General features: G+C 40.0%; 3 protein-coding genes across 9 annotated transcripts; 1 reads left to right on the top strand and 2 right to left on the bottom strand.

The window, feature by feature from the left end:
* Nucleotides 1-662: 662 nt before the first annotated feature.
* Nucleotides 663-9921, bottom strand: LOC117962394 (junctional adhesion molecule A-like). Of its 2 annotated transcripts, XM_059009897.1 has the most exons (11): nucleotides 9829-9921; nucleotides 9523-9611; nucleotides 5446-5508; nucleotides 5049-5159; nucleotides 4552-4692; nucleotides 3965-4167; nucleotides 3412-3514; nucleotides 3128-3235; nucleotides 2722-2734; nucleotides 2397-2454; nucleotides 663-1701 (listed from the first exon to the last, which is right to left on the bottom strand). In XM_059009897.1, the coding sequence occupies exons 2-11, from the start codon at nucleotides 9581-9583 to the stop codon at nucleotides 1666-1668; spliced, it is 897 nt and encodes a 298-aa protein (XP_058865880.1). In that variant the 5' UTR covers nucleotides 9584-9611; nucleotides 9829-9921; the 3' UTR covers nucleotides 663-1665. The 2 variants fall into 2 exon arrangements, with proteins under 2 accessions (XP_058865880.1, XP_058865879.1); XM_059009896.1 differs by lacking the exon at nucleotides 9829-9921 and having other exon boundaries at nucleotides 9523-9822.
* LOC117397258 (zinc finger protein 239-like) lies at nucleotides 9007-14201 on the top strand. 2 transcript variants are annotated; one of them, XM_059009895.1, is made up of 2 exons: nucleotides 9007-9125; nucleotides 11803-14201. In XM_059009895.1, the coding sequence occupies exon 2, from the start codon at nucleotides 11848-11850 to the stop codon at nucleotides 12934-12936; it is 1089 nt and encodes a 362-aa protein (XP_058865878.1). In that variant the 5' UTR covers nucleotides 9007-9125; nucleotides 11803-11847; the 3' UTR covers nucleotides 12937-14201. The 2 variants fall into 2 exon arrangements, with proteins under 2 accessions (XP_058865878.1, XP_033851879.3); XM_033995988.3 differs by lacking the exon at nucleotides 9007-9125 and adding an exon at nucleotides 10712-10880.
* On the bottom strand, nucleotides 13794-23894 carry LOC117966628 (upstream stimulatory factor 1-like). Of its 5 annotated transcripts, none has more exons than XM_034913047.2 (11): nucleotides 20284-20399; nucleotides 18426-18512; nucleotides 18152-18201; nucleotides 17802-17947; nucleotides 16896-17006; nucleotides 16637-16787; nucleotides 16048-16135; nucleotides 15544-15602; nucleotides 15172-15266; nucleotides 14741-14869; nucleotides 13794-14659 (listed from the first exon to the last, which is right to left on the bottom strand). In XM_034913047.2, exons 2-11 carry the CDS (start codon nucleotides 18431-18433, stop codon nucleotides 14570-14572), a joined length of 927 nt encoding a protein of 308 aa, XP_034768938.1. In that variant the 5' UTR covers nucleotides 18434-18512; nucleotides 20284-20399; the 3' UTR covers nucleotides 13794-14569. The 5 variants fall into 5 exon arrangements, 2 of the variants coding, with proteins under 2 accessions (XP_034768938.1, XP_034768939.1); XM_034913048.2 differs by having other exon boundaries at nucleotides 17832-17947; XR_009311155.1 differs by lacking the exons at nucleotides 13794-14659; nucleotides 14741-14869; nucleotides 15172-15266; ... (4 more) ...; nucleotides 17802-17947; nucleotides 18152-18201 and adding exons at nucleotides 22429-23154; nucleotides 23542-23709; nucleotides 23788-23894 and having other exon boundaries at nucleotides 18425-18512; nucleotides 20284-21903.
* Nucleotides 23895-24327: the final 433 nt, after the last annotated feature.

Below are 24327 nucleotides of genomic sequence, written 5' to 3'. Positions count from 1 at the left end.
GCATGCACATAAAGACTTGCGTATCTTAGCAGGCATTGTATATACTGTATATTGACTGCTCTGGGAGCCTGGCTTCTGATTGAAATCGCGAGCTTGTAGAGCATTGTGATCATGAGTTTTCAAAGGCATGAACATTTCAGCGCTGTGAAGAGCCTCTTCATCTAAATCAGACACCAGGAGTCCTGCTGCGGTAGATCCCAGATGCAGTTTAAATGCTCAATCAGGTTCAGAGGAATGCACGCTATTGAAGCAGTGTACCATGGAACTGGTTTGCATGCAGGATAAGGGGATCTGGAATACAGCTGTGCATATAAACAAGCTGCATGACTAGTGTGCTACTCACACTACCTAAATAATGCATGAGCATCGCAGCTTGAAAGAATAACTGTGACCAAACATGGCAATCAAACAATGGTTTTACCTTGTGTTGATCCCACACTATCATCTGGGCAGTGTGGAGTGGGTGTAAGAATCTGAAACACTCAAGGAATATGTATATAGTTAACAGATAGAAAACTGTTTTCACTTCTCTGGTGAGGCCTGCATTGTGATACATCTACATTGAAGATTAAAAAGGTCTGGATTTAGTAGGGACTTTATACTAGAAAGCTTGTGGTGTGAAATGTTCAGTTGGTCTTTAAATGAAAGCAGGACACGTGATATTATTAGAAACAGCGTCATTTTATTAAGTTAATTTTTTTTTACAACACCTGAAGTTTTACCTTGTGTAGTTTCAATTAACAACATTACTGAAAAAAAATAGAAACACAAACACACAACACATTAAAACGATCCTGTACACATTAAAAACCGACCAAAACTATTAAAATCCACAGTTCCAAAATGATCATTAGGGAAAAAACTTTCAACCAACAAAGACAGAGAAATCTATTAGTATACCCGCATACATGTATATATTTATAAAAAAAACAAAAAAACTTTATTACCACCTACATTGCCCAAACATTCACACATTTAAAATGTCTTGTCTACTACCTACACACGCAGAGCGCCACTGCAGTGTTTAAAACAACGTTATTTCAGGAAGGTGTGGTTGACCATATTGAAATGTGGTCCATTCTTTAGATTTTTCTGTTTTGCACCATGGGGGGTGTTTTAGAAGCTACTAGAGCCCTGCTGTCTGTTTCTGGTGCCCCCACCTGCCACTTTCTACCATGTGAAAGTTACGGCTTCATTACGAGCTTCATTCATTTAGGTTTCAGCTTAGAGATTTGTCTTCATAGTTAACTAACGGGACATGTGGCTCCATCTTAAAGCATGGACATTTTTTTTCTTTTACCCGTTGAATTTAAAATTAGAATACAAAATAAAACAATGACTCAGTTCTTCCTAAACGTAATTGGGTGTCGAGTCCTTTGCAGGGTTGCAGTGTGGTTTGAATAGATTCTAAAAATTGATAAAAAAATTCTAAACTCATTTTAGGAGTACCGTGGGATGCGACACTACATTTTATAAAACCAGGACTCCTCATCGCACACAATAACACTGCAATCCACAAAAAAAAAGACTTTTGAATTTAACCAAACAAAATCCAACACATGGGGCTGTCAGCAAAACACGGGAAGTTGCATTTGTTCTTTACAGAAAATATAAAATAAGTTAGAGAAGAGTTTGTGATGACCGGAGTCTATCCACGAGAAGAGGTCACACCAAAAAGGAAGACTTCTGTCTGAAATCGACCTGAATAAAAAAAAAGAATGGAGAGATGGACAACCATTACCACATTCTGCTCTTCAACTTCCCATCATCACTCCCTTTGTATTTAAAACAGTTCATTCACACTCTCTCTAAATGTTCAGCACAACGTTATGTGAGGCATGGGTTCATGTGTGTGTATATATTATATAGAGAGAGGGTTAGAGATAGACAATGGTATAAACACACTTTGATAGTGTTTTTCTCCAGTAATATATTAATTGATGACATTAATGGGATAGGTTACATAATGTATTTGTGACAAATCCTTGATGACATCAGGGGTCCTCTTATGACATATTACCTATGCGTTCTGAGGTCACCAGGTTTTGTGGCACATTAGAACCTTGGGCTTTATATCAGTGAACTGGGCTTTGTGAATGTAGTTGGACCAGAAGCACGCTGTTCATGAACAAGGTAGGGGATAGGTAATGTAGAGCTAGCAAATAGAAAAAGGGATGCCCTTACTACCACAATAGACAGAACACTAATGTAAAAGCAAAGCTGAATTTATTATTGAGGAGGCGATTACGTGAACATTAGGGGAGGCTGAACTATTTTATTTAAATTCTGTGCTCTTTCATGAAAGAGCTTTTGGGAGTAGTAATGGAAAGGTTTTTTTTTTTTTCTCTCAACAGGAAATGTACCACTACCATTTTTAAATATAGATAAATACTCACATCATCTCCTGGGTCAGTGTCTCTAACTGGAGGCACACTGTACACCACTTTAGGTTTTCTGAGAGACGAGAGAGAGAGAGAGAGAGAGAGAGAGAGAGAGACTTTAATAATCATGTATATAAAAAAGAAAGCAATTATTCACACAAACTAAAAACTTAAGGCTCAAAAACATATTAGCAACAACAGTTGGAGAAATAAAGAAAATAAATCATCTTGTTTGACCAACTACAGGAGAAAAAAAACACGCACACAAGAAACAGCACATTGTACCAGGAACAGGGTTACTTTGGGAGGTCAAAAGTAAAGAGAGAATAAAGACACTTACTTTTCCTTTCGTTCTGTTGAGGGGCACGAGGAGAAACAAGAGAAGAAGTGTTAAACATCACAAATGAGATTCAGATAGACTGACAGGCTATGCATAGTAAACATGCAAAACTAGGTGTCAAAGTGTGACTGCAAACCACCGCTCCTGAAAACGAGTTCTGACATTTTTATAAAAAAAAACATTTGCAGCTTCCCAATCTTATTAGACAATTTACAAACTAGCCATCTGCGATCTTAAGTTTGTCAACTCCTTTAAAAAGATTCAGACTTATCAAGCCTCCCCATCCCAATCCCTCTTGGTTTTAAGCTAAATAAATGCAGTCCTGTTTTGATATTGTAAATGTAATTGTAAACTTGGTATTAGTTACATGCCAATAAAAGTAAAAGGTTAATAAGCCAATACTTACTGGGCAGATACCCTTTACGATTCGCGTACCAGAGCGCCAATCCAATTACAGCAATCGTCAGCGCCACTATGATGACTGCAGCAACGATCCCCCCGACGTTCACATCCCCTGAAAACACAGAACATTTACAAGACCTGCACATCACCTGCCATGACACTGTCAAGAAGCTCCGACAGCACCACCGGCTTTCCAGTTTCTCTAGGGCAGTTCATCTCGATCTCGCTAAAGACACAAGTGACAATCTGCAGTGCTGCTGGCGGTGCGTTTCATTTTCATTTTCTTACCGACTTCCATTCGTACAGCTCCACAACTGCTAGGCTGCCCAATTCCGTTTTGTGCTTGGCAGTAATATTCCCCGGAATCGATTTTCGCCACAGGTTGAAATGTCTAACAGAAAGCAAGAGAATCCATTGATAGAGTCATATCAAGTGAAGCATGTGCGCATGTGTGCAGTACTGGCTGCTGTAAAACCAACCAAGTTAGCATAACGTTGGTCTAGCCATATAAAGACGTGATATCTACACAACTGCAGTAGGCACTAGTATCAACATGAAAAAAAAAAAAAGAGTGTGTGCTCTCCACAGCAGGATGACATTTTATAAGTACTGTTTGGACATTATCAGATCAATTATCTTCATCGCACTTTAACTTCTTTAATGGACTAAGAATAGCTGTGTCAAACTCAAAATCCCTTTGCCTGAAACACACTCCTATTTAATAAAGTGTACAGCTACAGCGAGTAAGAGGATATTGAATCACATTGCATATTCATTGTATTTATTCAATTGCACATTAAGCAGGAGCAACCCAGCGTATGGAGAATAGCTTCCAGCTTACCAGAGTCCCTGTTGAGGGGTCGAACGTGTAGGAGGAGTTCTGGAAGGCTGCGAGTTGTTTTGGCGAGTTTGGGACAGGAACCTTGTTTTTAAACCATTGGTAAGTGGGCTTGGGGGACGCATCCTTATCTGAACAGGTCAGAGTGACCTGCGATCCCGTGGTCGCAGAGGTGGGCACTCTGCACGCAGGAGGGGAGGGAGGCACTGCGAAAAATATATACATTGAGATTACCAGTAACAACATGCAGAAAAACTCAATCAGAATCGAGGTAAAACAATTTGTAAGTCCAGTAGACAAACGTTTCAAAAGCTTGTCCATTTGCCTTAATTTTTCGCTTTGGCTACGATAACATCCTGTTCCACGCAGAATAGTTCAGTTTTAAACAGTTCTCGAGATGTAAAAACCAGAGTGTATCTCACATTCATAAAGACAGGCCCCTCCTTAGATCCCCAGATTGATACTCAAAACTAGTGCTACGAGAAACCGTAATTAGATAAAACTGTGTTATGACTAAAGCTGTAAAACGGTTTGTAATCTGAAACTGCATCCGGAAACAGACCCCCAGTCCGGTCCAGTACGTTCCTCACCTTGTACGATGAGTTGGATCATCTTTTCTGCATAGCCACCATTAGAAGTCACTTCACACGTGTAGACGCCATTATCTTTCCGTGTAACCTTACTGAAGCGAAGTCCACCAGGGTATCTTTCAATGCGGCCCACGTATGCCGCTGCAAGGATCAAAGAACTTCATTCATTAAAAACACCTCCACAAACACATTCAACAAACACCTCCACAAACACATTCAACAAACACCACCACAAACACATTCGACAAACACCTCCACAAACACATTCAACAAACACCACCACAAACACATTCCTGATTGCCGTCAATTAGTTGCAAGTAACAATCAACCCAGAATTGCATCTTTTCCATTTTTGGAATGGGCTGAGTGTGGGTTACGTACAGCTATAAGATTTTATCCATAGCACTGAAAACACTATGTAGCAGAATATGTGGTGACTCTAAAAGAGGAGGGAGGATTGTTTCAATGGTTTTTGTGAGATTAAAACTGTACTGTACCTGTTGGCTGGTTGTTGTAGAAAACAAATTCAATTCCTTTGCTGGTCTCCAATTTCCATTCAACTCTTGGGTCACCAAAATCCGCACTATACTCACAGGACAGATCAGCAGCTAAAAAAAATAAATAAATAAACTGGGCAATTTAAACATTCAAATACTACTACATCAGTCATTTCAAACACTCAATCATAAGATGACAGCAACACCATCGATAAGTAAGGTGTTGGTTATCTGTATACTGCACTGGTGCTGGAAGCTTTAATTGCAGGCTTAACCACTCGTTATTTAATTGGGAACTTCGCCCAGCTGTTAAGAGTGTGATGCCCTGTTGAGTTTCTATATTTGCTTGCTCAAACCTCCAATAACCCCCCATAAGATCATTTTGACACCAACTTACCTGCGTTTTCCGGGACCGAAACTTTGTCCGACTTGCTGGTTATTGAAAAGGATGAAGCAGTGGCTGTGGAGAGAACACAAACACACATACTGCACTCATGAGTCATTCCATCTCAAGCAGAGCAATGACTGACAATCAATGCTGTTTGTCAAAGTCATCCCCACATGGAAGACCAGGGGGCAGCAGAGACACTATGCTACAAAACCCTAACAGCAAGTGTTCTCCTGTCTTATTATTCGACTTGTGTGAGCCTTACAGAAAGAAACTAGCTTCCCATAAATAGCTGGGGCAGCTTGCGAGAAGAAAAATCCTGTCACAAAATACCTGGCCGGCCGAGCAGAGTGTCACTGGTTTCAAAGGGCAAATGCAAATCAAACATGACATGTTGCTGGGGAGCTTCTAGAAACAGCGCTGTTGTATTTAAAAGCATGACATCACAGTAGCCTGGCTTTATCAGTTAGCAGCAAAGCACTGAAACATGATACGGTGTTGAAGAAACCGGGAGGAACTTCCCTGTTTTCAACAGAGGTAGACGGCGAGTTTCGGCAATAGTGAAAGAGCGTTGACGAAGAGATCTAAAAACCCAGTCAAGGCTGTGCGTCACAGACAGAGCACACAATGACCAGCACTAGTCTGAGCTGCTGCTGCTGCTGCTGCTCTTCAGCAGGTCTCTGAACCGATCATTGCTGATTGCTGTCCACAGCATGCGTTTCCAATTCCACATCTATATCAGTAGTTTACTTTTAATATTTAATTCTCCCATTGCCTAGCAGTTTTTTTTTCTTCCTATCAGCCTTAATTGTAGTTTACCTGTACAAAAAGTATATGCTTTGTATATTTAAGCTTTGATTTGCAAAATAAGCTCACAATTACCAAAACTGCAATGCAAGTCTTAAACTATAGATCACTGTATTCATTACAAATAGGCCAATCCCCCTGTACCTGCTTGCAGTTGATGCATCAAACCTAGAAGAATCAATGCACACACACACACACACACACACACACACACACACACACACACACACACACACACACACACAGAAGGTCTTTATATTCTCTCTATGATTAGTTTCATGTTCCAGAAAGTCATTTGATTTGACTGTGCATGGGGTTACAAGTATAAAACATTGCACATTATATGCTGAGCTTTCGTTTTAAAACTTTAGATCACAAACAAATAGCTGGAAGGTTAATTGAAGTGTGTTGCATCAACCATGAAGAATTTCTTTTAAAAGTTACACCCAAACTAGCTCTAACAATTCTTTTTTGTTGTTTAAAACTTTGAGTTCTGACAGAGAGACGTTTCGGTGAAACCAGGCCCACTTCTCTTCCTCCACCCCCCACTAGACTCCAGTAAATGTATTGCACACACGTGTGTGTCCTGGTATTTACTTCCTCTCAATCCCAGTTTACCAGGCTGTGCATGGGTGTACTTGCTGCTGTATTAATCAGACAGCAATTGCACACATCTGTTAAGTAAGAGGTCAATCACTCAACCAGACGAGGTGCTCATCAGAGAACAAGCAGCTCTCTTGTTTGACGCCTATTGGAAGAGGTACAGTTGATATGCATGAAACCTGCAGTTTCAATGGAAGCAGAATTGGCTTAGTCATGACATTAGCATAAAGAAGCCCTCAGTTTCAATGAACAAAGGTCACTATGTTAGCAAACAATAAAAGTCTATAAAATCAAATGTTGCAAGGCATCTATGTAAAGGCAGTAACAACTTCACTGTGGCTCTTTACATAGTGTGTGATCTATCTAACTGTATAGGTATATAAAACACACACACTGTATATACACAATAATTTCTACAGCGACACATGTCTGTGGTTGACTAGACTTCACTGGGTATTTGTAGATCAACAAGAAGCACACCTGTAGTCTTTGTCACGATGCCTGCACCTGTTGGGAGCTCATTAGCATACAGTACAAGTGTTAGATTTCATTCAAACACTAGTCAAACATATCGTGCTGTGTCTGCATGGCAAACAGGTGTTCTCCCATAGGCCGCACCTACACTTATTTAAATCGAATGAGCAAGACACTCTGCATTATGTGGGCGTTTAAATGCAATGAATTGCCAAGGCGGGTCTGCATTGATCTGGAACGCAGGAGGTTAGTTTAAAACAGTAATTAAGTAATTAAATGACTAACAGCAGGGTTCTGCTATTGTAAAAATACATTTAAAAAAAAAGAGGGATGAGCAATGTTAGGTCCCTATAATCTAATTCTATAGCGTAGGCCAAGTAGTCCCTGATTAGCAATTCCAACACATTCAAACTCACATTCACATGGATCTCTTATACAGCTGATATGCCTGAAACCTGCAGTTTCAATGGAAGCACGGTTGTTTTATTCATGACATTAGTTTCATTGAAAATGAAGACGAAGGGAAAGGGTGCTTCTTCCAGTCAAGGGCAGGCTAAGGCATGGAGACTGACCTGGACCCTCACCCCCTAAGTGAAAGGGTTGAGGCTGGAGGCATTGTCAATGGCACTATAGAGAAGTGGATATTACCACAGGCTGTGTTATCACCTGTTTTGAGAGCTGAAAGTGATCATATATAACCAGATGTACATCAAACTGACCTCAAAAGGAACCACAAGTTACTCTTAATATAGATTCAACTGTCTACTTTTCTCTTAACAGAAGAAATGCTGGCGTTTTGCTGTAGGAATCCTCTTAAAACCTCAGTGTTATAAAAATCAGCTGCCTGGACCAGGGCTGGGGTCTATTCCAATTCCATTTCCAATTGGGAACTGATTAAACAAAGGAATTGGAAATTGATTCTAAAAAGGAACTGGAACTGACCTGAAGCCTGCCCTTGCTAAACAAGCTGTTTTATTTTTTAAATGATCTACAAAAAGATAAAACAGACCACAAAAAGGAAATCGCAAGCTGATCTGACTGTAGATGCAATGCACAGTTGACATTTTTTCACTTAGTGCAAGACATTCTGGGGTTTTTTTTTGCAGTTTGAATTGAGTCACTGCTGAATATGACTGCATTTTTTTTTTTTTTTTAATGAAATATGACCCAGTTTATTTGTGGCAATTTAATCATTACAAAAAACATGGACTACAGCATGCAATGTGGTTTCATGAATAAAAATACAGGTCAAATACATTTACTAGTGAATGGATTCAAACGTCAATTAGACCAGACCTTGCATTAAATGAACTGTGAAGACGGCTTGTTTAGTAAATAAAACTTCATTTGGATTCTATATAGGGGTTGTGTTTGGTAGGAATAGAGGCAGGCTGTCCTATTCCATTAACAGTCGGTATTTTGTACAGCCTGCATGCAGGTTTTTATTATTTACAGTTTTATCTGAGCCCAGATAGTACCGTGACATCAATGACCTGCTGGCATTCTCAGTGAAAAATCGTGCTACAGGATTTGTGACACAAACTTTATACCCCCACCAACCTAACCTTGCAGAGTTTCCTGAAAATGTCAACCGGTTATTTTTGTTCTTGTAATGAATGTAACAACATGTGTTATTTGTTTTATAATTCACACTGCATAAAGGACAAGGACAAGTGCTGCACTTTCTAAAAGGCAGGTTGACCTGTATTAGAACGATAAACCTGGCCAAACTTGGGATTCAAGTAATGTAGGGGATCACTCGTTCGAACCATGGCTTATTAGTTAATGACAGTCTCCAATTCCAGGTACTGTATCCTTTATTATATATCTCTATGAACAGCATGCATTGATACAGGACTAACTACATGTTCCTGCCGCCAACGTGTGTTAGACTACCATGTTTATTAATATTTAAAGTTTACTTATTGCGTCAATGTTATTAATATTATTAACAAATAAATACTAGACCATCATTCGGAAATGTGTCCATTTCAATATAATTTTAAAATGCAAAAAAAAAAAAAAAAAAACACCACCACATTATTCTAACAATAATTAACTTTAAACCACAAATACTGTACTTAAGACTTTATTTTAGACAGCCGTGAAACATCAGGTACGTTACAAAACCAGGAATGCCGAGTGCAGGTAAAGCATTTCAATGTACCGTTTTACAAATAAAAGTATTAACTGACTACTCACCTGCTAGTAAAAGACCTAGGAACGCAGAAGCCAGTGCTTTCAAACTCGAGCCTCTCGCCATTGCTGTCGGACTGTAACTCCAATGCGCGCTTAAACGAAAACGCAATTTACCAAAAAAAAAAAAAACTAATTAAACAAGTCTACCTATTTGTTAGCAGTAATATGATTGTTTGACTTCTATAGCAAAAAATATATATATATAATTATCAAGTAGTTTGAACTACACTCCTTTAGCGTTAAAAATCTACTCACAACCGAAACGACCACAAACCTATCTACGCCCTTCCGTGTTGCTGTATGCCTTACCTGTCCAACAGGTAAAAACTCTTCTGGTTGGCTGGAATTCTTCTAATTAGTCATTTCGGAGCGGATGCATCTGCATTCTCTTCTCCTTTTGTAATTGGTTGCCCTCAGTTTGGTTTCTGTGTGTGGGGGTGGCGGTTGTTGCAAAATGTTTGCAAAAACTAAAGTGACGAAACTAGATGTTTGTTCAATGGGACTAAATAAATTCCAACTCGCATAACCTGATAAAATGGCCAATATGTTAACAGTGTGTGCTGTTATTAAGTTCTGCTGCCATATATATATATATATATATATATATATATATATATATATATATATATATATATATATATATATATATATATAAATAAATAAGTCACTATTTGTCCTAAAGAACAAAATGACGTTTTTGAAGGACAGAGAATGACCCTTTAAACGCCGCTTATAAAGACACCCTGCTTTACTGAAACTGTGGGACAGGTAAATACAGAAATAATAATAATAATAATAATAATAATAATAATAATAATAATAATAATAATAATAATAATAATTTAAAAACAAAAACCTAGTCAATGTGGTATTGTTTTTTTCTGGTTTCGGTAGCAAAACTAATAAACATATTTGTCAGCTGTGTTTTCTTTTCATATGTTGGCCTGTATCTTTATCTCCCACTCCTATACAAATGTATGTGACACGTTGTGTCGAATAACATTTGAAAAATAAGTTTTCCAATGGCGGATTCTTACCAACTAAACAATATGTTTACTGCGCCTTTTAAAACGAAGACTCCATTTCCCAGAAAGCAACAGAAACATTTCGTCGGAAAAAATGAATCGACGCGTGATGATGTTTTTTTTTTTTCACGCTGTGCGTGCTGGGAATTGTAGTGAAGTACATTTTGTACAGGGAAGCAGCAATACACATCAAAACAGCGGTTTTAAAACAAGACGTTATCATGATCAGAATCGGAATTAGCGCACATTTACTTATTTCCTGGCATCTTCAGAAGCTGTACAGTTTGTTAAACGTAGAATAACAGAAAAGACAACAGCTAAGCTGCATGCCAAAGGGTAAGACACTATGGCGTTTTTTTTCAAAATATCAAATAGAATGCACATCAGTGTTTTTTCAATTAACGAAAACTAAAACGAAAATGGTTAAGAACGAAAAAAATCATTTTCCTTAACGAAATAATAATAGAAACTGGGAAATGTTTTAAATTAAAATGAAACTGAAACGAAAAATAGACATGAAAAACGAATATTCTGAGTTGTGTTCATATTTTTATAGTTTAAAAAAAAAATGCTACAGAAATAGACTTCCTTGCTGTGTGACACTGTTGCCCAAAGCACGTGGATGAATGTGTTTGCACTGTCAAAAAACAGAGCTGGGATTTTAAGTGATTTAATACGTTTATTTTTGTATGCAGCAATTCAGCGTGAACCAAAAAAAAAAAAAAAATCTTACAATGAAAGGTACTGAAACTGATATTTTTTTCTAAAACTGACATATATCTTTCTGAATTTAGTTAACTGAAACTAAAACTAAATAATTAAAAACAAAAACTAAATAGAAACAAAATCAACTGCATCAAAACTGAACTGAAATGCTGAAACTGAAAAAAAAAAAAACACTGATGCATATTAAGGAATTTTAATCCAAAATACAGAATTGTAGCTCGGTATAGTAGTTTTTTTTTTAAAAAAGCTTAATACCAAGTTGAATTGCGATTGACTTTCCATAAGACTACAGTTCCCAAAATGCATTGGAAAACAATTCCGCTTTCGGTCCATATTATATTCGGCTTTACTGTCAGAATGCTTACTGAGGGTTGTAGTTTATCTACGAACCTCATTATTTTCCCCAGTTTCTAACGGCAGGAGCTTTAGAACTGGTTTTCAAACTGCGCACATTGACTGGTATAGTAAGCTCATTTGCATTTGCTTTGACTGGATCTAACTGACATGGCTTTATGATTTATTTTTTTTACAGGAAAGATGAAAAACACCTAATTAAAGCAAATTAGACATTTGGGAGATGGAAGCTGTTACTTTTGAAGAGGAGTTATCAGAAATCGAACCTGCCCAAGACATCTGTGAAGTGGAATCAGTCCCGAGGGAAGGCAATGACGTCAAACTTGAATCTGTCCAAGACAAAGATGAGGTCTTAACTGAACCGACAGTCATTCTCCAGAGCGCGCACCCCTGCACTGAATGTGAGAAGCGTTTTACAGCCAGTAGCAGCCTTAGGCGACATCAAAAGATTCACACGGACGCGACAATTTACATTTGTTCAGACTGCGGCCGGAGCTTTAACCAATCTGGAGAATTCAGGAGGCACTTGAAGGTCCACCTGGAAGCAGGGACTCTCTTTCTGTGCTCGGACTGCGGGAAAAGCTTTGAGACCCTCGTCAAGCTGAAAAAGCACCAGAGCATACACAAGGAAAGGGCCCTGCTTTACTGCAACGAGTGTGGAAAGGGCTTTAAAGAGTCCGGATCCCTCAAACAGCACCTCCGAATCCACACAGGAGAGAGACCGTATCACTGCGCTGAATGCGACAAGAGGTTTACGGATTCGGGCAAGCTGAAGATCCACCTGCGCATCCACACAGGAGAAGCCCCCTTTCCCTGCCCTGAATGTGGGAAGTCTTTCAAAGATGTGGGTAACTTGAGAACCCACCGACGCATACACTCAGGCCTGACCCCGTACCCTTGTAACGTTTGCAATAAAAGCTTCACGCAGATGGGGAACCTTAAAAAACACCAGCGAATTCACACAGGAGAGAAACCCTATCGCTGTACTGAATGCGGGAAGAGTTTTAATCAGTCCGGGGATCTTAAAACGCACCGCAGAATTCACACAGGGGAGAAACCCTACCGCTGCACAGAGTGTGATAAAGGTTTTAAAGAGCTGGGGAAGCTGAAAATCCACCTGCGGATTCATACGGGAGAGAGACCGTATCCCTGTACTGAATGCCACAAGAGTTTTAAGGAGTCGGCCAAACTTACAATCCACATGAGAATCCATACAGGAGCCACCCCTTATCACTGTGCCGTGTGTGGGAAGAGTTTTGCGTACTCGTATCAGTTAAAAGCACATGCCTGTAAAGCAGGGCTGAAACAATAATTATTTTACCAGTTCTTTTTTTTCTTATATAAGAATGTGATTCAGGTGTTAATGGGCCAAATGGTATGTGCACCTTTTTAGAATTACAGATTTATACATCTTTCAAATCCAGATACTTTTCAAACTACTTTAGAAGTTGCAGATACTGTTCAGACTTGTCCAGTGACTTTTGGATCAGTGAAACACAAATAACTCAAGGTCCCTAATAAATGTAAGCTGCGTTACTGTTAATGATCACTCTCTTACTGGTTCCAATGCCGTGGATCTTCGCATGCCTGTTTATTATTTAAAAAATATATTGTTTGATTTTGTGTGTCGTCATACCATCATTTCTGTTCTTGATTAACTGATCTGTATGCTTTTAGGTTATACACTTGAAACATGTTTTTGTAAATACCAATATCTATCATCACACGAGGAGATAAGAGTTATTGTTAAACGGGGAGCTAAGGTACTATCTGCTCATGCCCACCATCTCTGGAAGCCTGTGTTTGAGTTAACTCTGCCCTCCAGTGGCTCTTAATCGACATCACATAAGCACTGCACATTGTATCAGTCTCTGCATGAGCGGGGCCCTGTATTGAATATAGTGATCATGTAGTATAATGGTATAGAAGGGGCACATTTCCGTGGCTGTGAGACAGTAGATGTGTGAGTAAGGGTCTCGTATACATATATTACTGAGTGCGTCTCCAGGTCTGTTTAATATTTAGCATCTTATTTTTAATTGTGTTCTTGCGTTTAGCAGTCTACTACTGAAGCCCACCAAACTCAACACTAAAAAAGACCTCTCAAGAGATGAAAAGCCAACACAATACACTCTTTCATTTTAGTTTGTTGTTTTTAAGAAGACAGACTTGTACAAAAAAAGGTGAGTTTTATTAAACACCAGGTGTGAGTACAAGACAAAATGCCTCATGGAAATAAAGGGATTTCATGCAGACCTCCTCCTCCCACCCATCCAACAAAAAAAGACGAGTCTTATTTTAAAAGCACTGAAAAATGTAATCCTAACGGGAACATTCAAGATCCTTAACGGTATTGGATGAAAGTCACCCTGTTAGACCTTTCATGATTACAGAGTAAACTGGTATCAAACAGAAAATCATGCATCTTTAACAGCTGGATTGTGATAAACAATTCATACCTTCATTCTTATTAATAATAACTCGTTTTCCTTCATTTAAGCTTTAATCCTCACCCCCACCCCCAAAAACACATTATATATATATATATATATATATATATATATATATATAAAATAACAATACCCCCTCCCTGAAATATATGCAGTTTTCTACACAATCATTGAAATACAAGAGGGTTGGTTGCCAGCTGAAATAAATCATTTATCTGTATAATGCAGGTGGGTTGTGTGAAGATGGTTGCTGATTGAATTCCAAGTTTTTCTGGGGCAGCAGCGCCACCACCAGGTAAAAGGGGGTAAATCCAATTCATTGTTTTTGTTGGTACTGGGATGTAGTAGAATTTCAAAAGCCAAGATGCTGTTACAGTTAGAACGTCTTAAGCTTATTGGGGATTTATGGTGTGTTAATGAAACTGTACAACTGAGGAAACAGCGTTAAGCCACGCAAGCTTCTTGCATTCCAGTGGGAATGCCTTCTTTTCTGCCTCACTGGGGGTCAGGGGTTGCAGCTCCCACAATGCCATGCTGCCTGAGCTGGTTTCTCAAGATCTGGTTCTTCGTTTTCCACTCTTCCACCTGAATGAAAAGAGACAGAAACTGAAACAGCGCAAACAGAAATGTCTTTGATTGTGACGTACAGAAGGGTGCTGTCAGTACCTGCTGCCGTAGTAACTGGTTATCCAATCGCAGCCTGTCCAGTGAGTTCAGCTCTTCCCCCAGCCTGAGGTTGCTCTGACGCATTTCCTGAATGTAATCACAGGCTTTCGACAAGATACCGCCTTTACTCTGAAACCATTCATCATAAAAAGAGCGGTTCATTTCTGCACCCACATGTACGGCAACACATACATCGTCTACAACTATACACACTCGATTGTGCTCAATTTAGAAACACAAAGAAATTCAATGACATGTTTCGACAAAGTCTTTTTTTAAATCAGACACATAGTTCATCAGAAAAGTCTTGACCATGCACAATTAGAGGGAGGGCACCTTGCTTCAATTCTGATCATTTCAAAAACAAGCTCTTTTAAATTACACAGGTTTTGGTTATTAAGGTTGCCAACATCAAACCCAACTTTCTTTACCTGTCCAGTCTTGGTTGCATCGATGGTGCAATCCGGGATGGTTTTTGAGAGTTGAACAATCCAGTTATTAATCTTGTCTCTACGTCTGCGCTCAACTAGGGAAGCAAAAGAAAACACAACTGTACACTGACTCGTCATTTTCAGGCCATGCATTAGATGCTGGTCTCTGTACAAATGTTTCAACAAGAAATGTTTCAACATGTACTAGTCTTCGTTGCTATAGTTTTTTTAGATTTTATTCTGGATTCTTTTCCCCCGGTTGAACACAGCAAATAGAACTATACTGAAATAGAACTGTATCTTCAATGCACTCATTGACAGCCCCTACTGTCTCCATCTCTCGTTCTGGTGTAATCCCAGAATCCCTGTCACCTTCGTTATGCTGGGCTCTCCTCTTGTCGTCTCTGGTAGTCCTAGGTGCTTCCGACTTGCTGAAAGAACACAATAAAATAAAAAGGTCTTCTAATTGTATCTCGATCAGAGATGGTCAATTCTTGCTCCACATACCATAAAAAGAACATCAAAACACAGATGTCAAAGATCAGAATATAACTTAGCATGCAGACGTCAAATTCTAGGAGTTGTAAAGATTGTTAAGAAAACTAACTGAAGTGTATTTCGAATCTGAGTAGCTACAGATATTAACCATTATTAATGTTAATACATATTTGTTCGTGAGATACAGCAAATTACATGAAACATAACATTAAAGAAAGTCACATCTGCCTAACAGATTCTCCAAGCAAGACCAAAGGCTTTAGATACTGACGAATCAATCTCACTCTAGGAGCAGAACTGTCGCCTCCCAGGTTTAGCCCAGTATTGTGTGGCGTTTAAATGATCATTTCAAAATGAAACTTCAGCAAGGTGTATTACGTGTTGAAAGGCTGAGTTCTGGGAGCGATGGAGCGCTGGTTTCCTCCTGTCAGGACTTCCTGTGGTGACATCATCACATACAGCTGCCCTGAGAGACAGAAATAAAAAGGACAAGATCACACAGCTTCATTTCACCCTCTCTCACACAGTCCACAGCATCAGAAATGGAATTAAATCAAAGAATCTAACTCGCCACATATGAGAAATTAACCAATTGATGTAATAGGTTGGTCAAAATTCCTGATTTAAACCTTTGTTTTTTACCCACGTACAAAGAGGTTAACACTTTATTATGAGATCCTCTCGCTCAAACTTGCAAGATCTTAATAAGAGACACCCTACACACAACGTGTTAACTTGCATTTCCTCACAGTTTGGATACGGGTGTATAAAATATAGGTGTTACTGCATCGCTGTACTATCCATTTACACATTTAACTTAACATCAAGTTCTCTTTACTTTAGGATTTTTTTAAGGCGTTTCAGTTTAATTATAAATGTTTTTTAGTGGCACAAGAAACTACAAGCGTTTATTTTTTTATCACTTACTTGAAAGCAGAAGATCTCCCTACAAGACAAAGCAGCTCACCTGTGGGAGTGTTCTGGCCGAGCAGCGAATCAGTAGCCTGTACGCTGGTTACCATGGTGCCAGGTGTGCCGTCTGTGATTGTCGCCGGGTAGTAGGTGTAATGAGTCTCATTGCCGTCTCCTTCAAGACCCTCTGACTGGGAAAACACAGCCTGAACGAGGAAATGAGAGAGAGGACTTATCAGTGTGTTACGTGCGGGCGTCACAGTGAATCAAACATCATTCATACAAAGTAGCAGGTAGGGGGCGGGGTTTGTTACCTGGGTAACTGGCTGTGCTGTCGGGAATCCGGCCACAACACTGACGGCTGTGGTTCCGTCTGTCTGTCCCTCTATCTGTCCGTCCGAGACTTGAATAACGCGATAGGTGACCTGGATAAGAAAGACAGAATGACTTGAATCCAGTATACATCAGTTAGGGCATTTTAAGAAAACTGGCTCAAGGTTTATCAAGATTATCAATCACGGTAAAACAGTCTTAGAGGGCATTGGACGAACTGATTAAGGGCTATATTGCTAAAACACATCCATTAATTACAACCTGGTGTTGTAAACCTTGACTTTTTATTGCAGTGGCAAACTTTTGAGTTTGGCTTTCTTACCACATTTGTGACACTTCTACACCACGCAGTTTAGCACCTACCGCAAAATCTCTTGGTCAATATGATATAAATGAAATTCAAAAGCCAAATCAACACGCAACATCATTAAGAATATCCTGAATTTTACAATATGCATTGTGTGAAAATATGACTTAAAAAAAGACTACTAAAGTCTCAGAACTCCCGTCTTGTACAAAATATGTAATTTGTATATTTCTTGCAGATGTGAAAATGACTGGTTCACAGTATGTCTGTACTCAAGCGTCAGGACTCATGAATAAGGAAATCATGCCCTGGGGGTTGGTTTGATAAAGCTATACCCCACAGGGATAAGCCACAGCTGAATATTTCAGAGCATTTTGCAGCACTAAAGAATCCATATGAATATTTAACTGTCTGACCAGCTCTGCATCTCTAAATGTAAATGAGACATACTGAGGTGTGCCTCCACTATATCCCATGACCAGGGTAATAAAGACTTAGCTCTGCATTGTGCACTGCTGCGTATAGCAGTCCCAAACAGCAGCATAGCGACTCTGACCTCTACATTGCTCTGCCCTCCTACCTGCCCTGCGGGAGGGTACAGCTCCCCTACCTGCCCCCCGGAACCCTCGGTCTTGAAAAGGTATTTGATTGGCTGCTCTGAGGAGAAGGTGGCTGCTGATTGGATAGTGGCAATGGCTGATGGGTCTTCCGCTGTGGCCACAGCCCCTGCGTGAAAACACAAAGCAAATCAGCAATTGGTCTTTCGATAAAATAAAATTAAAAAGTCTCATACATTCAATTTATATATATATATATATATATATATATATATATATATATATATATATATATATATATATGGCCTCCATCAATTTGTGGAGACTCCTATAAAATGAGAATGGTCTCATGTAACAAAGAAACATTCCTTACCTTCCTCAATAACCGGGATGTTCCCGTCTGAATCCGGGCTTTTCTGTTGCCTGAAGAAAGATTTATTTTAAAGAAAACTATTACATTTACAAATACATCTTAAACTTGAAATCGCAAACTGTTTAAAAGCTGAAAACAATTTTTTTTTTTTAAAAAGGTCTAATTAAGCTCATAGTTCAATTAAGTAATTGAGAACTCAGTTGGAATGAAAACCAGTAGACACGGTGGGTCCCCAGGACTGGGATTGGGAACCTCTGCTTTAAGGTATGCTCACCCCTTCATTTCAACAGACAGTGTTAAATGGTGTGGTGCTGCCTCTCTGGTGAGATCTCAGCCAAGCTCTGAAGACAGCGACCAGGACCTGTTAAAAGAAACACCACTATTTAAAGCTACAGCCAATGCAGATGATGGATACTGCATACAAATGGGGGGTGTGTGTATGGTATCCATGGGTTATACAGAACATTTTGGTCCATGAGAAGCTCAAAGCTGAAAGGTGTTTTTTTTTTTTAAGTGAAATACAGTGTCCGTTTTAAAAAAAAAACAGTTTTTTTTGTTATTATTATTATTATTATTTATTTTTTGCTGGGGTAAGACCTGTCAGGTTTTTCAACTCCCCTCTCTAACCACAAATTAATTTATTTTATTGAACATGCAAAGCGAGTGTGGACTGTGTTAAGTAGCAGGGGGGTAGCAGTGTGGAGTAGTAGTTAGGGCTCTGGACTCTTGACCGGAGGGTCATGGGTTCAATCCCCGGTGGAGGACACTGCTGCTGTACCCTTGAGCAAGGTACTTTACCCAGATTGCTCCAGTAAAAACCCAGCTGTATAAATGGATAATTGTATGTAAAAAAATAATGTGTAAAAAATAATGTAATTGAATGTACAAAATAATGTGATATCTTGTAACAATTGTAAGTCGCCCTGGATAAGGGCATCTGCTAAGAAATAAATAATAATAATAATAATAAGTGTCACTAAAAAGTTGCTAACTAGTTACTACAAGCACACACCTGCCCGGGGGCGTGAATGACTTCCTATTTATTATTATTATTATTATTATTATTATTATTATTAGTTTATTCAGCAGACGCCTTTATCCAAGGCGACTTACAGAGACTAGGGTGTGTGAGCTATGCATCAGCTGCAGAGTCACTTACAACTACGTCTCACCCGAAAGACGGAGCACAAGGAGGTTAAGTGACTTGCTCAGGGTCACACAATGAGTCAGTGGCTGAGCCGGGATTTGAACCGGGGACCTCCTGGTTGCAAGCCCTTGTCTTTAACCACTGGACCACACAGCCTCCTTTCTCCTGCATATAAGATCGTTTCCATCAATCAGACCTCTACAGCTCGCTGATTTGCTGTATATTTGTCTGATTGGCGCGGGACTAGGTGAAGCAGGAAGAAATATTAAACACACAGAAACTTAACCGAGACTCTTTTGATTGATAATGTTTACCATACAACATTTCAAGTATGAACTATGATGCTCTCCCGACAGAATCGCCACCGCAGTTAAACACATTTGATGAAGGCGCTGATTCATACTGGCTTTACTAATAGATTTAAACCCGATTCATTTGTGGTTTAGAGGCTCATTAAAAACCTGACCGGTCTATAGTGTACCGGAATTATGAGACCAGTTGTCATTCCTAACTGCAGTGCACTGGGTAGAATTAATAAACAAAACCAGAGAAGGGTACAAACACAAATATTCGGAATAATTGCTGCCTACATATTATTAATAAGGCACTGCACGATTGAATGTATTTTTTGTGATTCGCTTACTGTATTACAGTAAATCTGACTTTAAAGTAAACAGCTATTAGCTTTAAAAAAAAAAAAAACACTTAGTGCACCAGGACATTGGAAATAATGAATTAGAAATCTTTAGTGTTACAATATGCCAACGCAACTTCTGGATAAGGACGACAGTATTATTAAGTTGTCTTTATCAACACAATTCACTGACACTAAGATGTGCAATGCTAACTCTATATTTCGAGTATTTCGGTTGGTAACCGATAAAAGCGTATCTTTGCAACAAACGTTTATCGCCCCTGACAGCTAACAAAACCCCAAATGTAACACAAAGGACAACAATTTAAATATTTAGTTTCCGTCACTTACCCTAAAAACCTTCCTTTTGTTTGTTTTGAAAATGGCCTTTCTGCGCATGAGCACTAACCTACCCACAATCTCCAGTGAAGGCAGTGAGAACCCGGATTCAGAGTCCGCCATCTTTCTTGAGGGCACATAAAAGTGACTCCAGATAGGAGTACGCCATCTTCGTTGTGGGTAGGGTTAGTTCGGGTAAAACCAACCGGATGTTTTTATTTTGGGAAGTTTTGTCAGAAAGGTCAGCTTTGTGAAGCATTTTTTTGTATTATTATTAAAAAAAAAAATAATCCTATATAAGTGACAACATTGCAACTATGAACCGGTACCAAAAAGTTATTTATTGAGAATATTTGTTACACATATTCAAGGTGTCCTGGCCACTAACTATTTAATAGAGAAAATCAGTTCTGAGTCAGCTGTTTTATACTATAAAGACTGAAGACATGTCTGTTTTCACAGCTTGAATGGATACACCCACAAGCTCATTAGTGATCTTTTAGATTTGAACTGTGAAACGCCCTGTGATGCTATTCAAGAGTGCATTGCCGTGTTAAACAAGGTAATGACGACAACAGATTTGAAGAGTTTATACTGTTTATTAGAGTCAATGTTAGCTTTCAAGACCTCAAAAGCCTTCAGGCGTAAGTGGAAATCTAATGAAATAGGCGTTATTGTTGAAGGCACCTGCTTTTGTAATTTACACCTGAAGATATATTTGAGGTCTTGAAAGCTAGAGTTTGAAGAGATCATTTTTATTTGGTTTGGGAGCCAACGCATTTCTTTATTGGATCTGTTCGGTGGCACCAGTTCTCCCAGCATGAAGCTGCTGGTGTGTTTTGAGGTTTGCCAACCGAGTGAAACTCTTCCCGCAGTCAGCACAGTGGAACTTCTCTCCAGTGTGGCTTCGTTGGTGTCTTTTCAGGTCCCCGGAGAACTTGAAGCACTTCTCACACTGCCTGCAGAGATAGGGAGCCTCGCCAGTGTGAACCCGCTGGTGTGTTTTCAGGTGCTCCAGCTGGCTAAACCTCTTCCCACAGTCAGTGCAGAAATACGGGTACTCCCCCTTGTGAATGAGCTGGTGTCTTTTAAGGTGTTGTGACTGCGTGAAGCTCTTCTCACACTCAGTACAGCGATACGGGCTTTCGCCCGTGTGAATTCGCTGGTGCTGCTTCAGGTTTTCCAAGGTCCTGAAACTCTTTCTGCAGTCAGCGCAGCGATACGGTTTCTCGCCCGTGTGAATTCGCTGGTGCTTCGTAAGGATTCCTAAGCGGCTGAAGCTCTTGCTGCATTCAATACAGTGGAACGGGGTCTCCCCTGTGTGAGTTCGCTGGTGTGTTTTAAGGCTGCTCAGACGGCTGAAGTTCTTTCCACATTCGGTGCAGAGGTGTGAGGCCAGAGGCTTGCCCATGCTTTCTGAATCAGTGACACACACAGAGTCTGCAGTTTTGGTACTCAGCTGGTTTAATGCTTGGTTTTCACTGTTTTTGGTGGAACGAGTCCTCAGCATATGCAGGTATGCTTCGCGGTGTGTGTTTTTGACATGCTTATCCAGGTACTTCTTTCCAGTAAAGGAGATTTCACAGTGAGGGCAAGGGTAGGACTCTGTTTCTTCTTCTGAATGAAGTTTGGCTTTGGAAAGAGAAAAAGTAAAGGTGACACATTTATTTGTAGGCGGCCTCTTTTTACTGCATATATTTCAAGTACATTACAGATAAGAAATGTATGCTGATTTCTAGTACCAAATAATTCCATAAAACTTACCAGTTGTGCATTCACTATTTAGGTCTCAAAATGTGCAGTTTTGAAAGAAACACGTTATCGTAAACAAGTATTTAAACTTTAAAACGTGATATCTGGTACTAGATTAAATAACCATGATTTCAGGTAGTGTTGCACTTCACTTGTGATTTCCCCTGAAGTGTGAAACTGTCACCACCCATTCAATGGCTTCTTTCCTGTTCCATTACCCAACCAGCTGTTTCCCATCCTGAGTGGCATGCTTTCAGCCAGTAACATGCTTTGACCCAGAAGGCACTGCTGAGGTGAAATGACCCAAGGAGTGGATTTTGGAACAAAACTGTGGACCTACGATCAGAAGTAAAAAATGTGATTCTTGACTTTTTCTTCATAGAACTACAATTCTACTTTACTTACATAACATGCTGGCAGTGGAGTAAGTTTGTCCTGTGATGTGGACTGCCTCCCATTCGGGATACTCTTCTATAATGCAGACCAGTCCCAGATCAGAGACGTTCCCTGCAACGTCAGACTCCAGCTTAGGCTCCTCCTCTTTAATGCAGACAGACCCCAGTCCTGTCACGCTGTCTGCAACGTCAGACTCCAGCTCCGGCTCCTCCTCTTTAACGCAGACAGACCCCAGTCCTGTCACGCTGTCTGCAACGTCAGACTCCAGCTCAGGCTCCTCCTCTTTAATGCAGACAGACCCCAGTCCTGTCACGCTGTCTGCAACGTCAGACTCCAGCTCAGGCTCCTCCTCTTTAATGCAGACAGACCCCAGTCCTGTCACGCTGTCTGCAACGTCAGACTCCAGCTCAGGCTCCTCCTCTTTAATGCAGACAGACCCCAGTCCTGTCACGCTGTCTGCAACGTCAGACTCCAGCTCAGGCTCCTCCTCTTTAATGCAGACAGACCCCAGTCCTGTCACGCTGTCTGCAACGTCAGACTCCAGCTCAGGCTCCTCCTCTTTAATGCAGACAGACCCCAGTCCTGTCACGCTGTCTGCAACGTCAGACTCCAGCTCAGGCTCCTCCTCTTTAATGTGAATAGATTGAAGTCCATTGAGATGATCTTCCCCCCGGCAGTTCTTTTGCCCAGTATCTTCAGAGTGGGCCGATTCCATCTTCAAACCTTCAGCTGTACCTGCGTTGTGAAGAAAAGTCACCGTATTATGACATTGCCTGAAATATGATGCAACCACATACAGCAACACAAATGCTATTACACACACTAGTAGCGTTGAAAACAGACACGGTCGCTGTGTGGATCAAATGACAGTACAACCTAAATCATTGCACATATTCTCCGGGTGTGTTCATTAGTTTGACTTTGAAATAATCCAGTTGCAAGCATTTCTGAAAGCTGTACTTATGTTCCCTGAATTTTTCTTTGCGTACCTGATTGCTCGATTAACAACAAAATTACAAGAGGTTACAACAGGTCATCGACTAAACTGCATTGGAAAAGCAACTGGCGAGTTCAAGCGAGAATCTACATCACCCACGTTTAAAAACTCACCGATTTACTTACCGCTTCCGGAGCGAGAAGCGGATTTCACGTTATACAATGCGTGTGCTTGCTGTAAAGACGCTGGAAACGAATCGTGCATGACATAGGTCTGTCATCTGGCCCCAAACTCACTTTCATGTGTTATTTGTCCAGCTATGCATGAAATATGCGCTTTGGAGGTGTCAGGCCCTGCAAATATAGAAGTTAAACTCGTATGCTTTACAAACGCGATTCAAAATAATAATGTACATTTTTAAAGTTATTTACCAGGTTGTGTTTGTGATAGATTCCGAGAGTCAGCTGCAAGCGGCTTGTGGTAATTCTGCCCATGTATCTTCTCATTGGATAAGATTTCAGCTCTGGTCTGAAAATGTAGTTGCTGATTGGTCAGTCTGATATATGACCAATCAGAGTCTCTTTTTCTAGCCCACACAATGACGGGATCCCCTGCCTATCTCTCTACATAGGGTGCCCAGACGTCTCGGTTTTCCATCAGGTTCCCGGTGTCCCGACATTTCTCACAGTCTTTAAAAGACCCCTGTTTTCAGCCACTTCCTGTAGTGGGACACACTCTAAATAACTCTTGTCAAAATTACGTAAACAATTTCTATTCAATGCGAATTTGCAACTGTTTTAATCGGGTAGTTTTGTAGCTGTTTAGTTCTGGCAGGATTTAGCCCAGGCACTAAGCAAAGACAGAAAGCATACACCAGGTTAAATAAATATACACACATATTGCAACAGGTTACAAGATAAGTGTCTTGTAATTCCCTCCAAGCACGGAGAAGACACACGTTAACAGTACAT

This window comes from Acipenser ruthenus, chromosome 39, assembly GCF_902713425.1.
Source record: "Acipenser ruthenus chromosome 39, fAciRut3.2 maternal haplotype, whole genome shotgun sequence".
In the NCBI taxonomy this organism is placed as follows: Eukaryota; Metazoa; Chordata; class Actinopteri; order Acipenseriformes; family Acipenseridae; genus Acipenser; species Acipenser ruthenus.
The sequence above is the reverse complement of the archived record's forward strand: the minus strand, read 5'-3'. Positions and strand labels throughout refer to the sequence as shown.

Bases quoted from the DNA above. Each gene is read 5' to 3' on its own strand.
- LOC117397258 (XM_059009895.1), top strand. From the start codon at position 11,848: ATGGAAGCTGTTACTTTTGAAGAGGAGTTATCAGAAATCGAACCTGCC.
- LOC117962394 (XM_059009897.1), bottom strand. From the start codon at position 9,583: ATGGCGAGAGGCTCGAGTTTGAAAGCACTGGCTTCTGCGTTCCTAGGT. The intron at 4,693-5,048 runs GTACAGTACAGT...TGATCCTTGCAG, and splicing joins CTACAACAACCAGCCAACAG to CGGCATACGTGGGCCGCATT. The intron at 3,236-3,411 runs GTAAGAAAATGA...CTGTGTTTTCAG, and splicing joins AGCTGTACGAATGGAAGTCG to GGGATGTGAACGTCGGGGGG.
- LOC117966628 (XM_034913047.2), bottom strand. The intron at 15,603-16,047 runs GTAATACACCTT...GTGTTCTTTCAG, and splicing joins AGAACTCAGCCTTTCAACAC to CAAGTCGGAAGCACCTAGGA. The intron at 14,870-15,171 runs GTAAAGAAAGTT...GAATGGTTTCAG, and splicing joins ATGCAACCAAGACTGGACAG to AGTAAAGGCGGTATCTTGTC.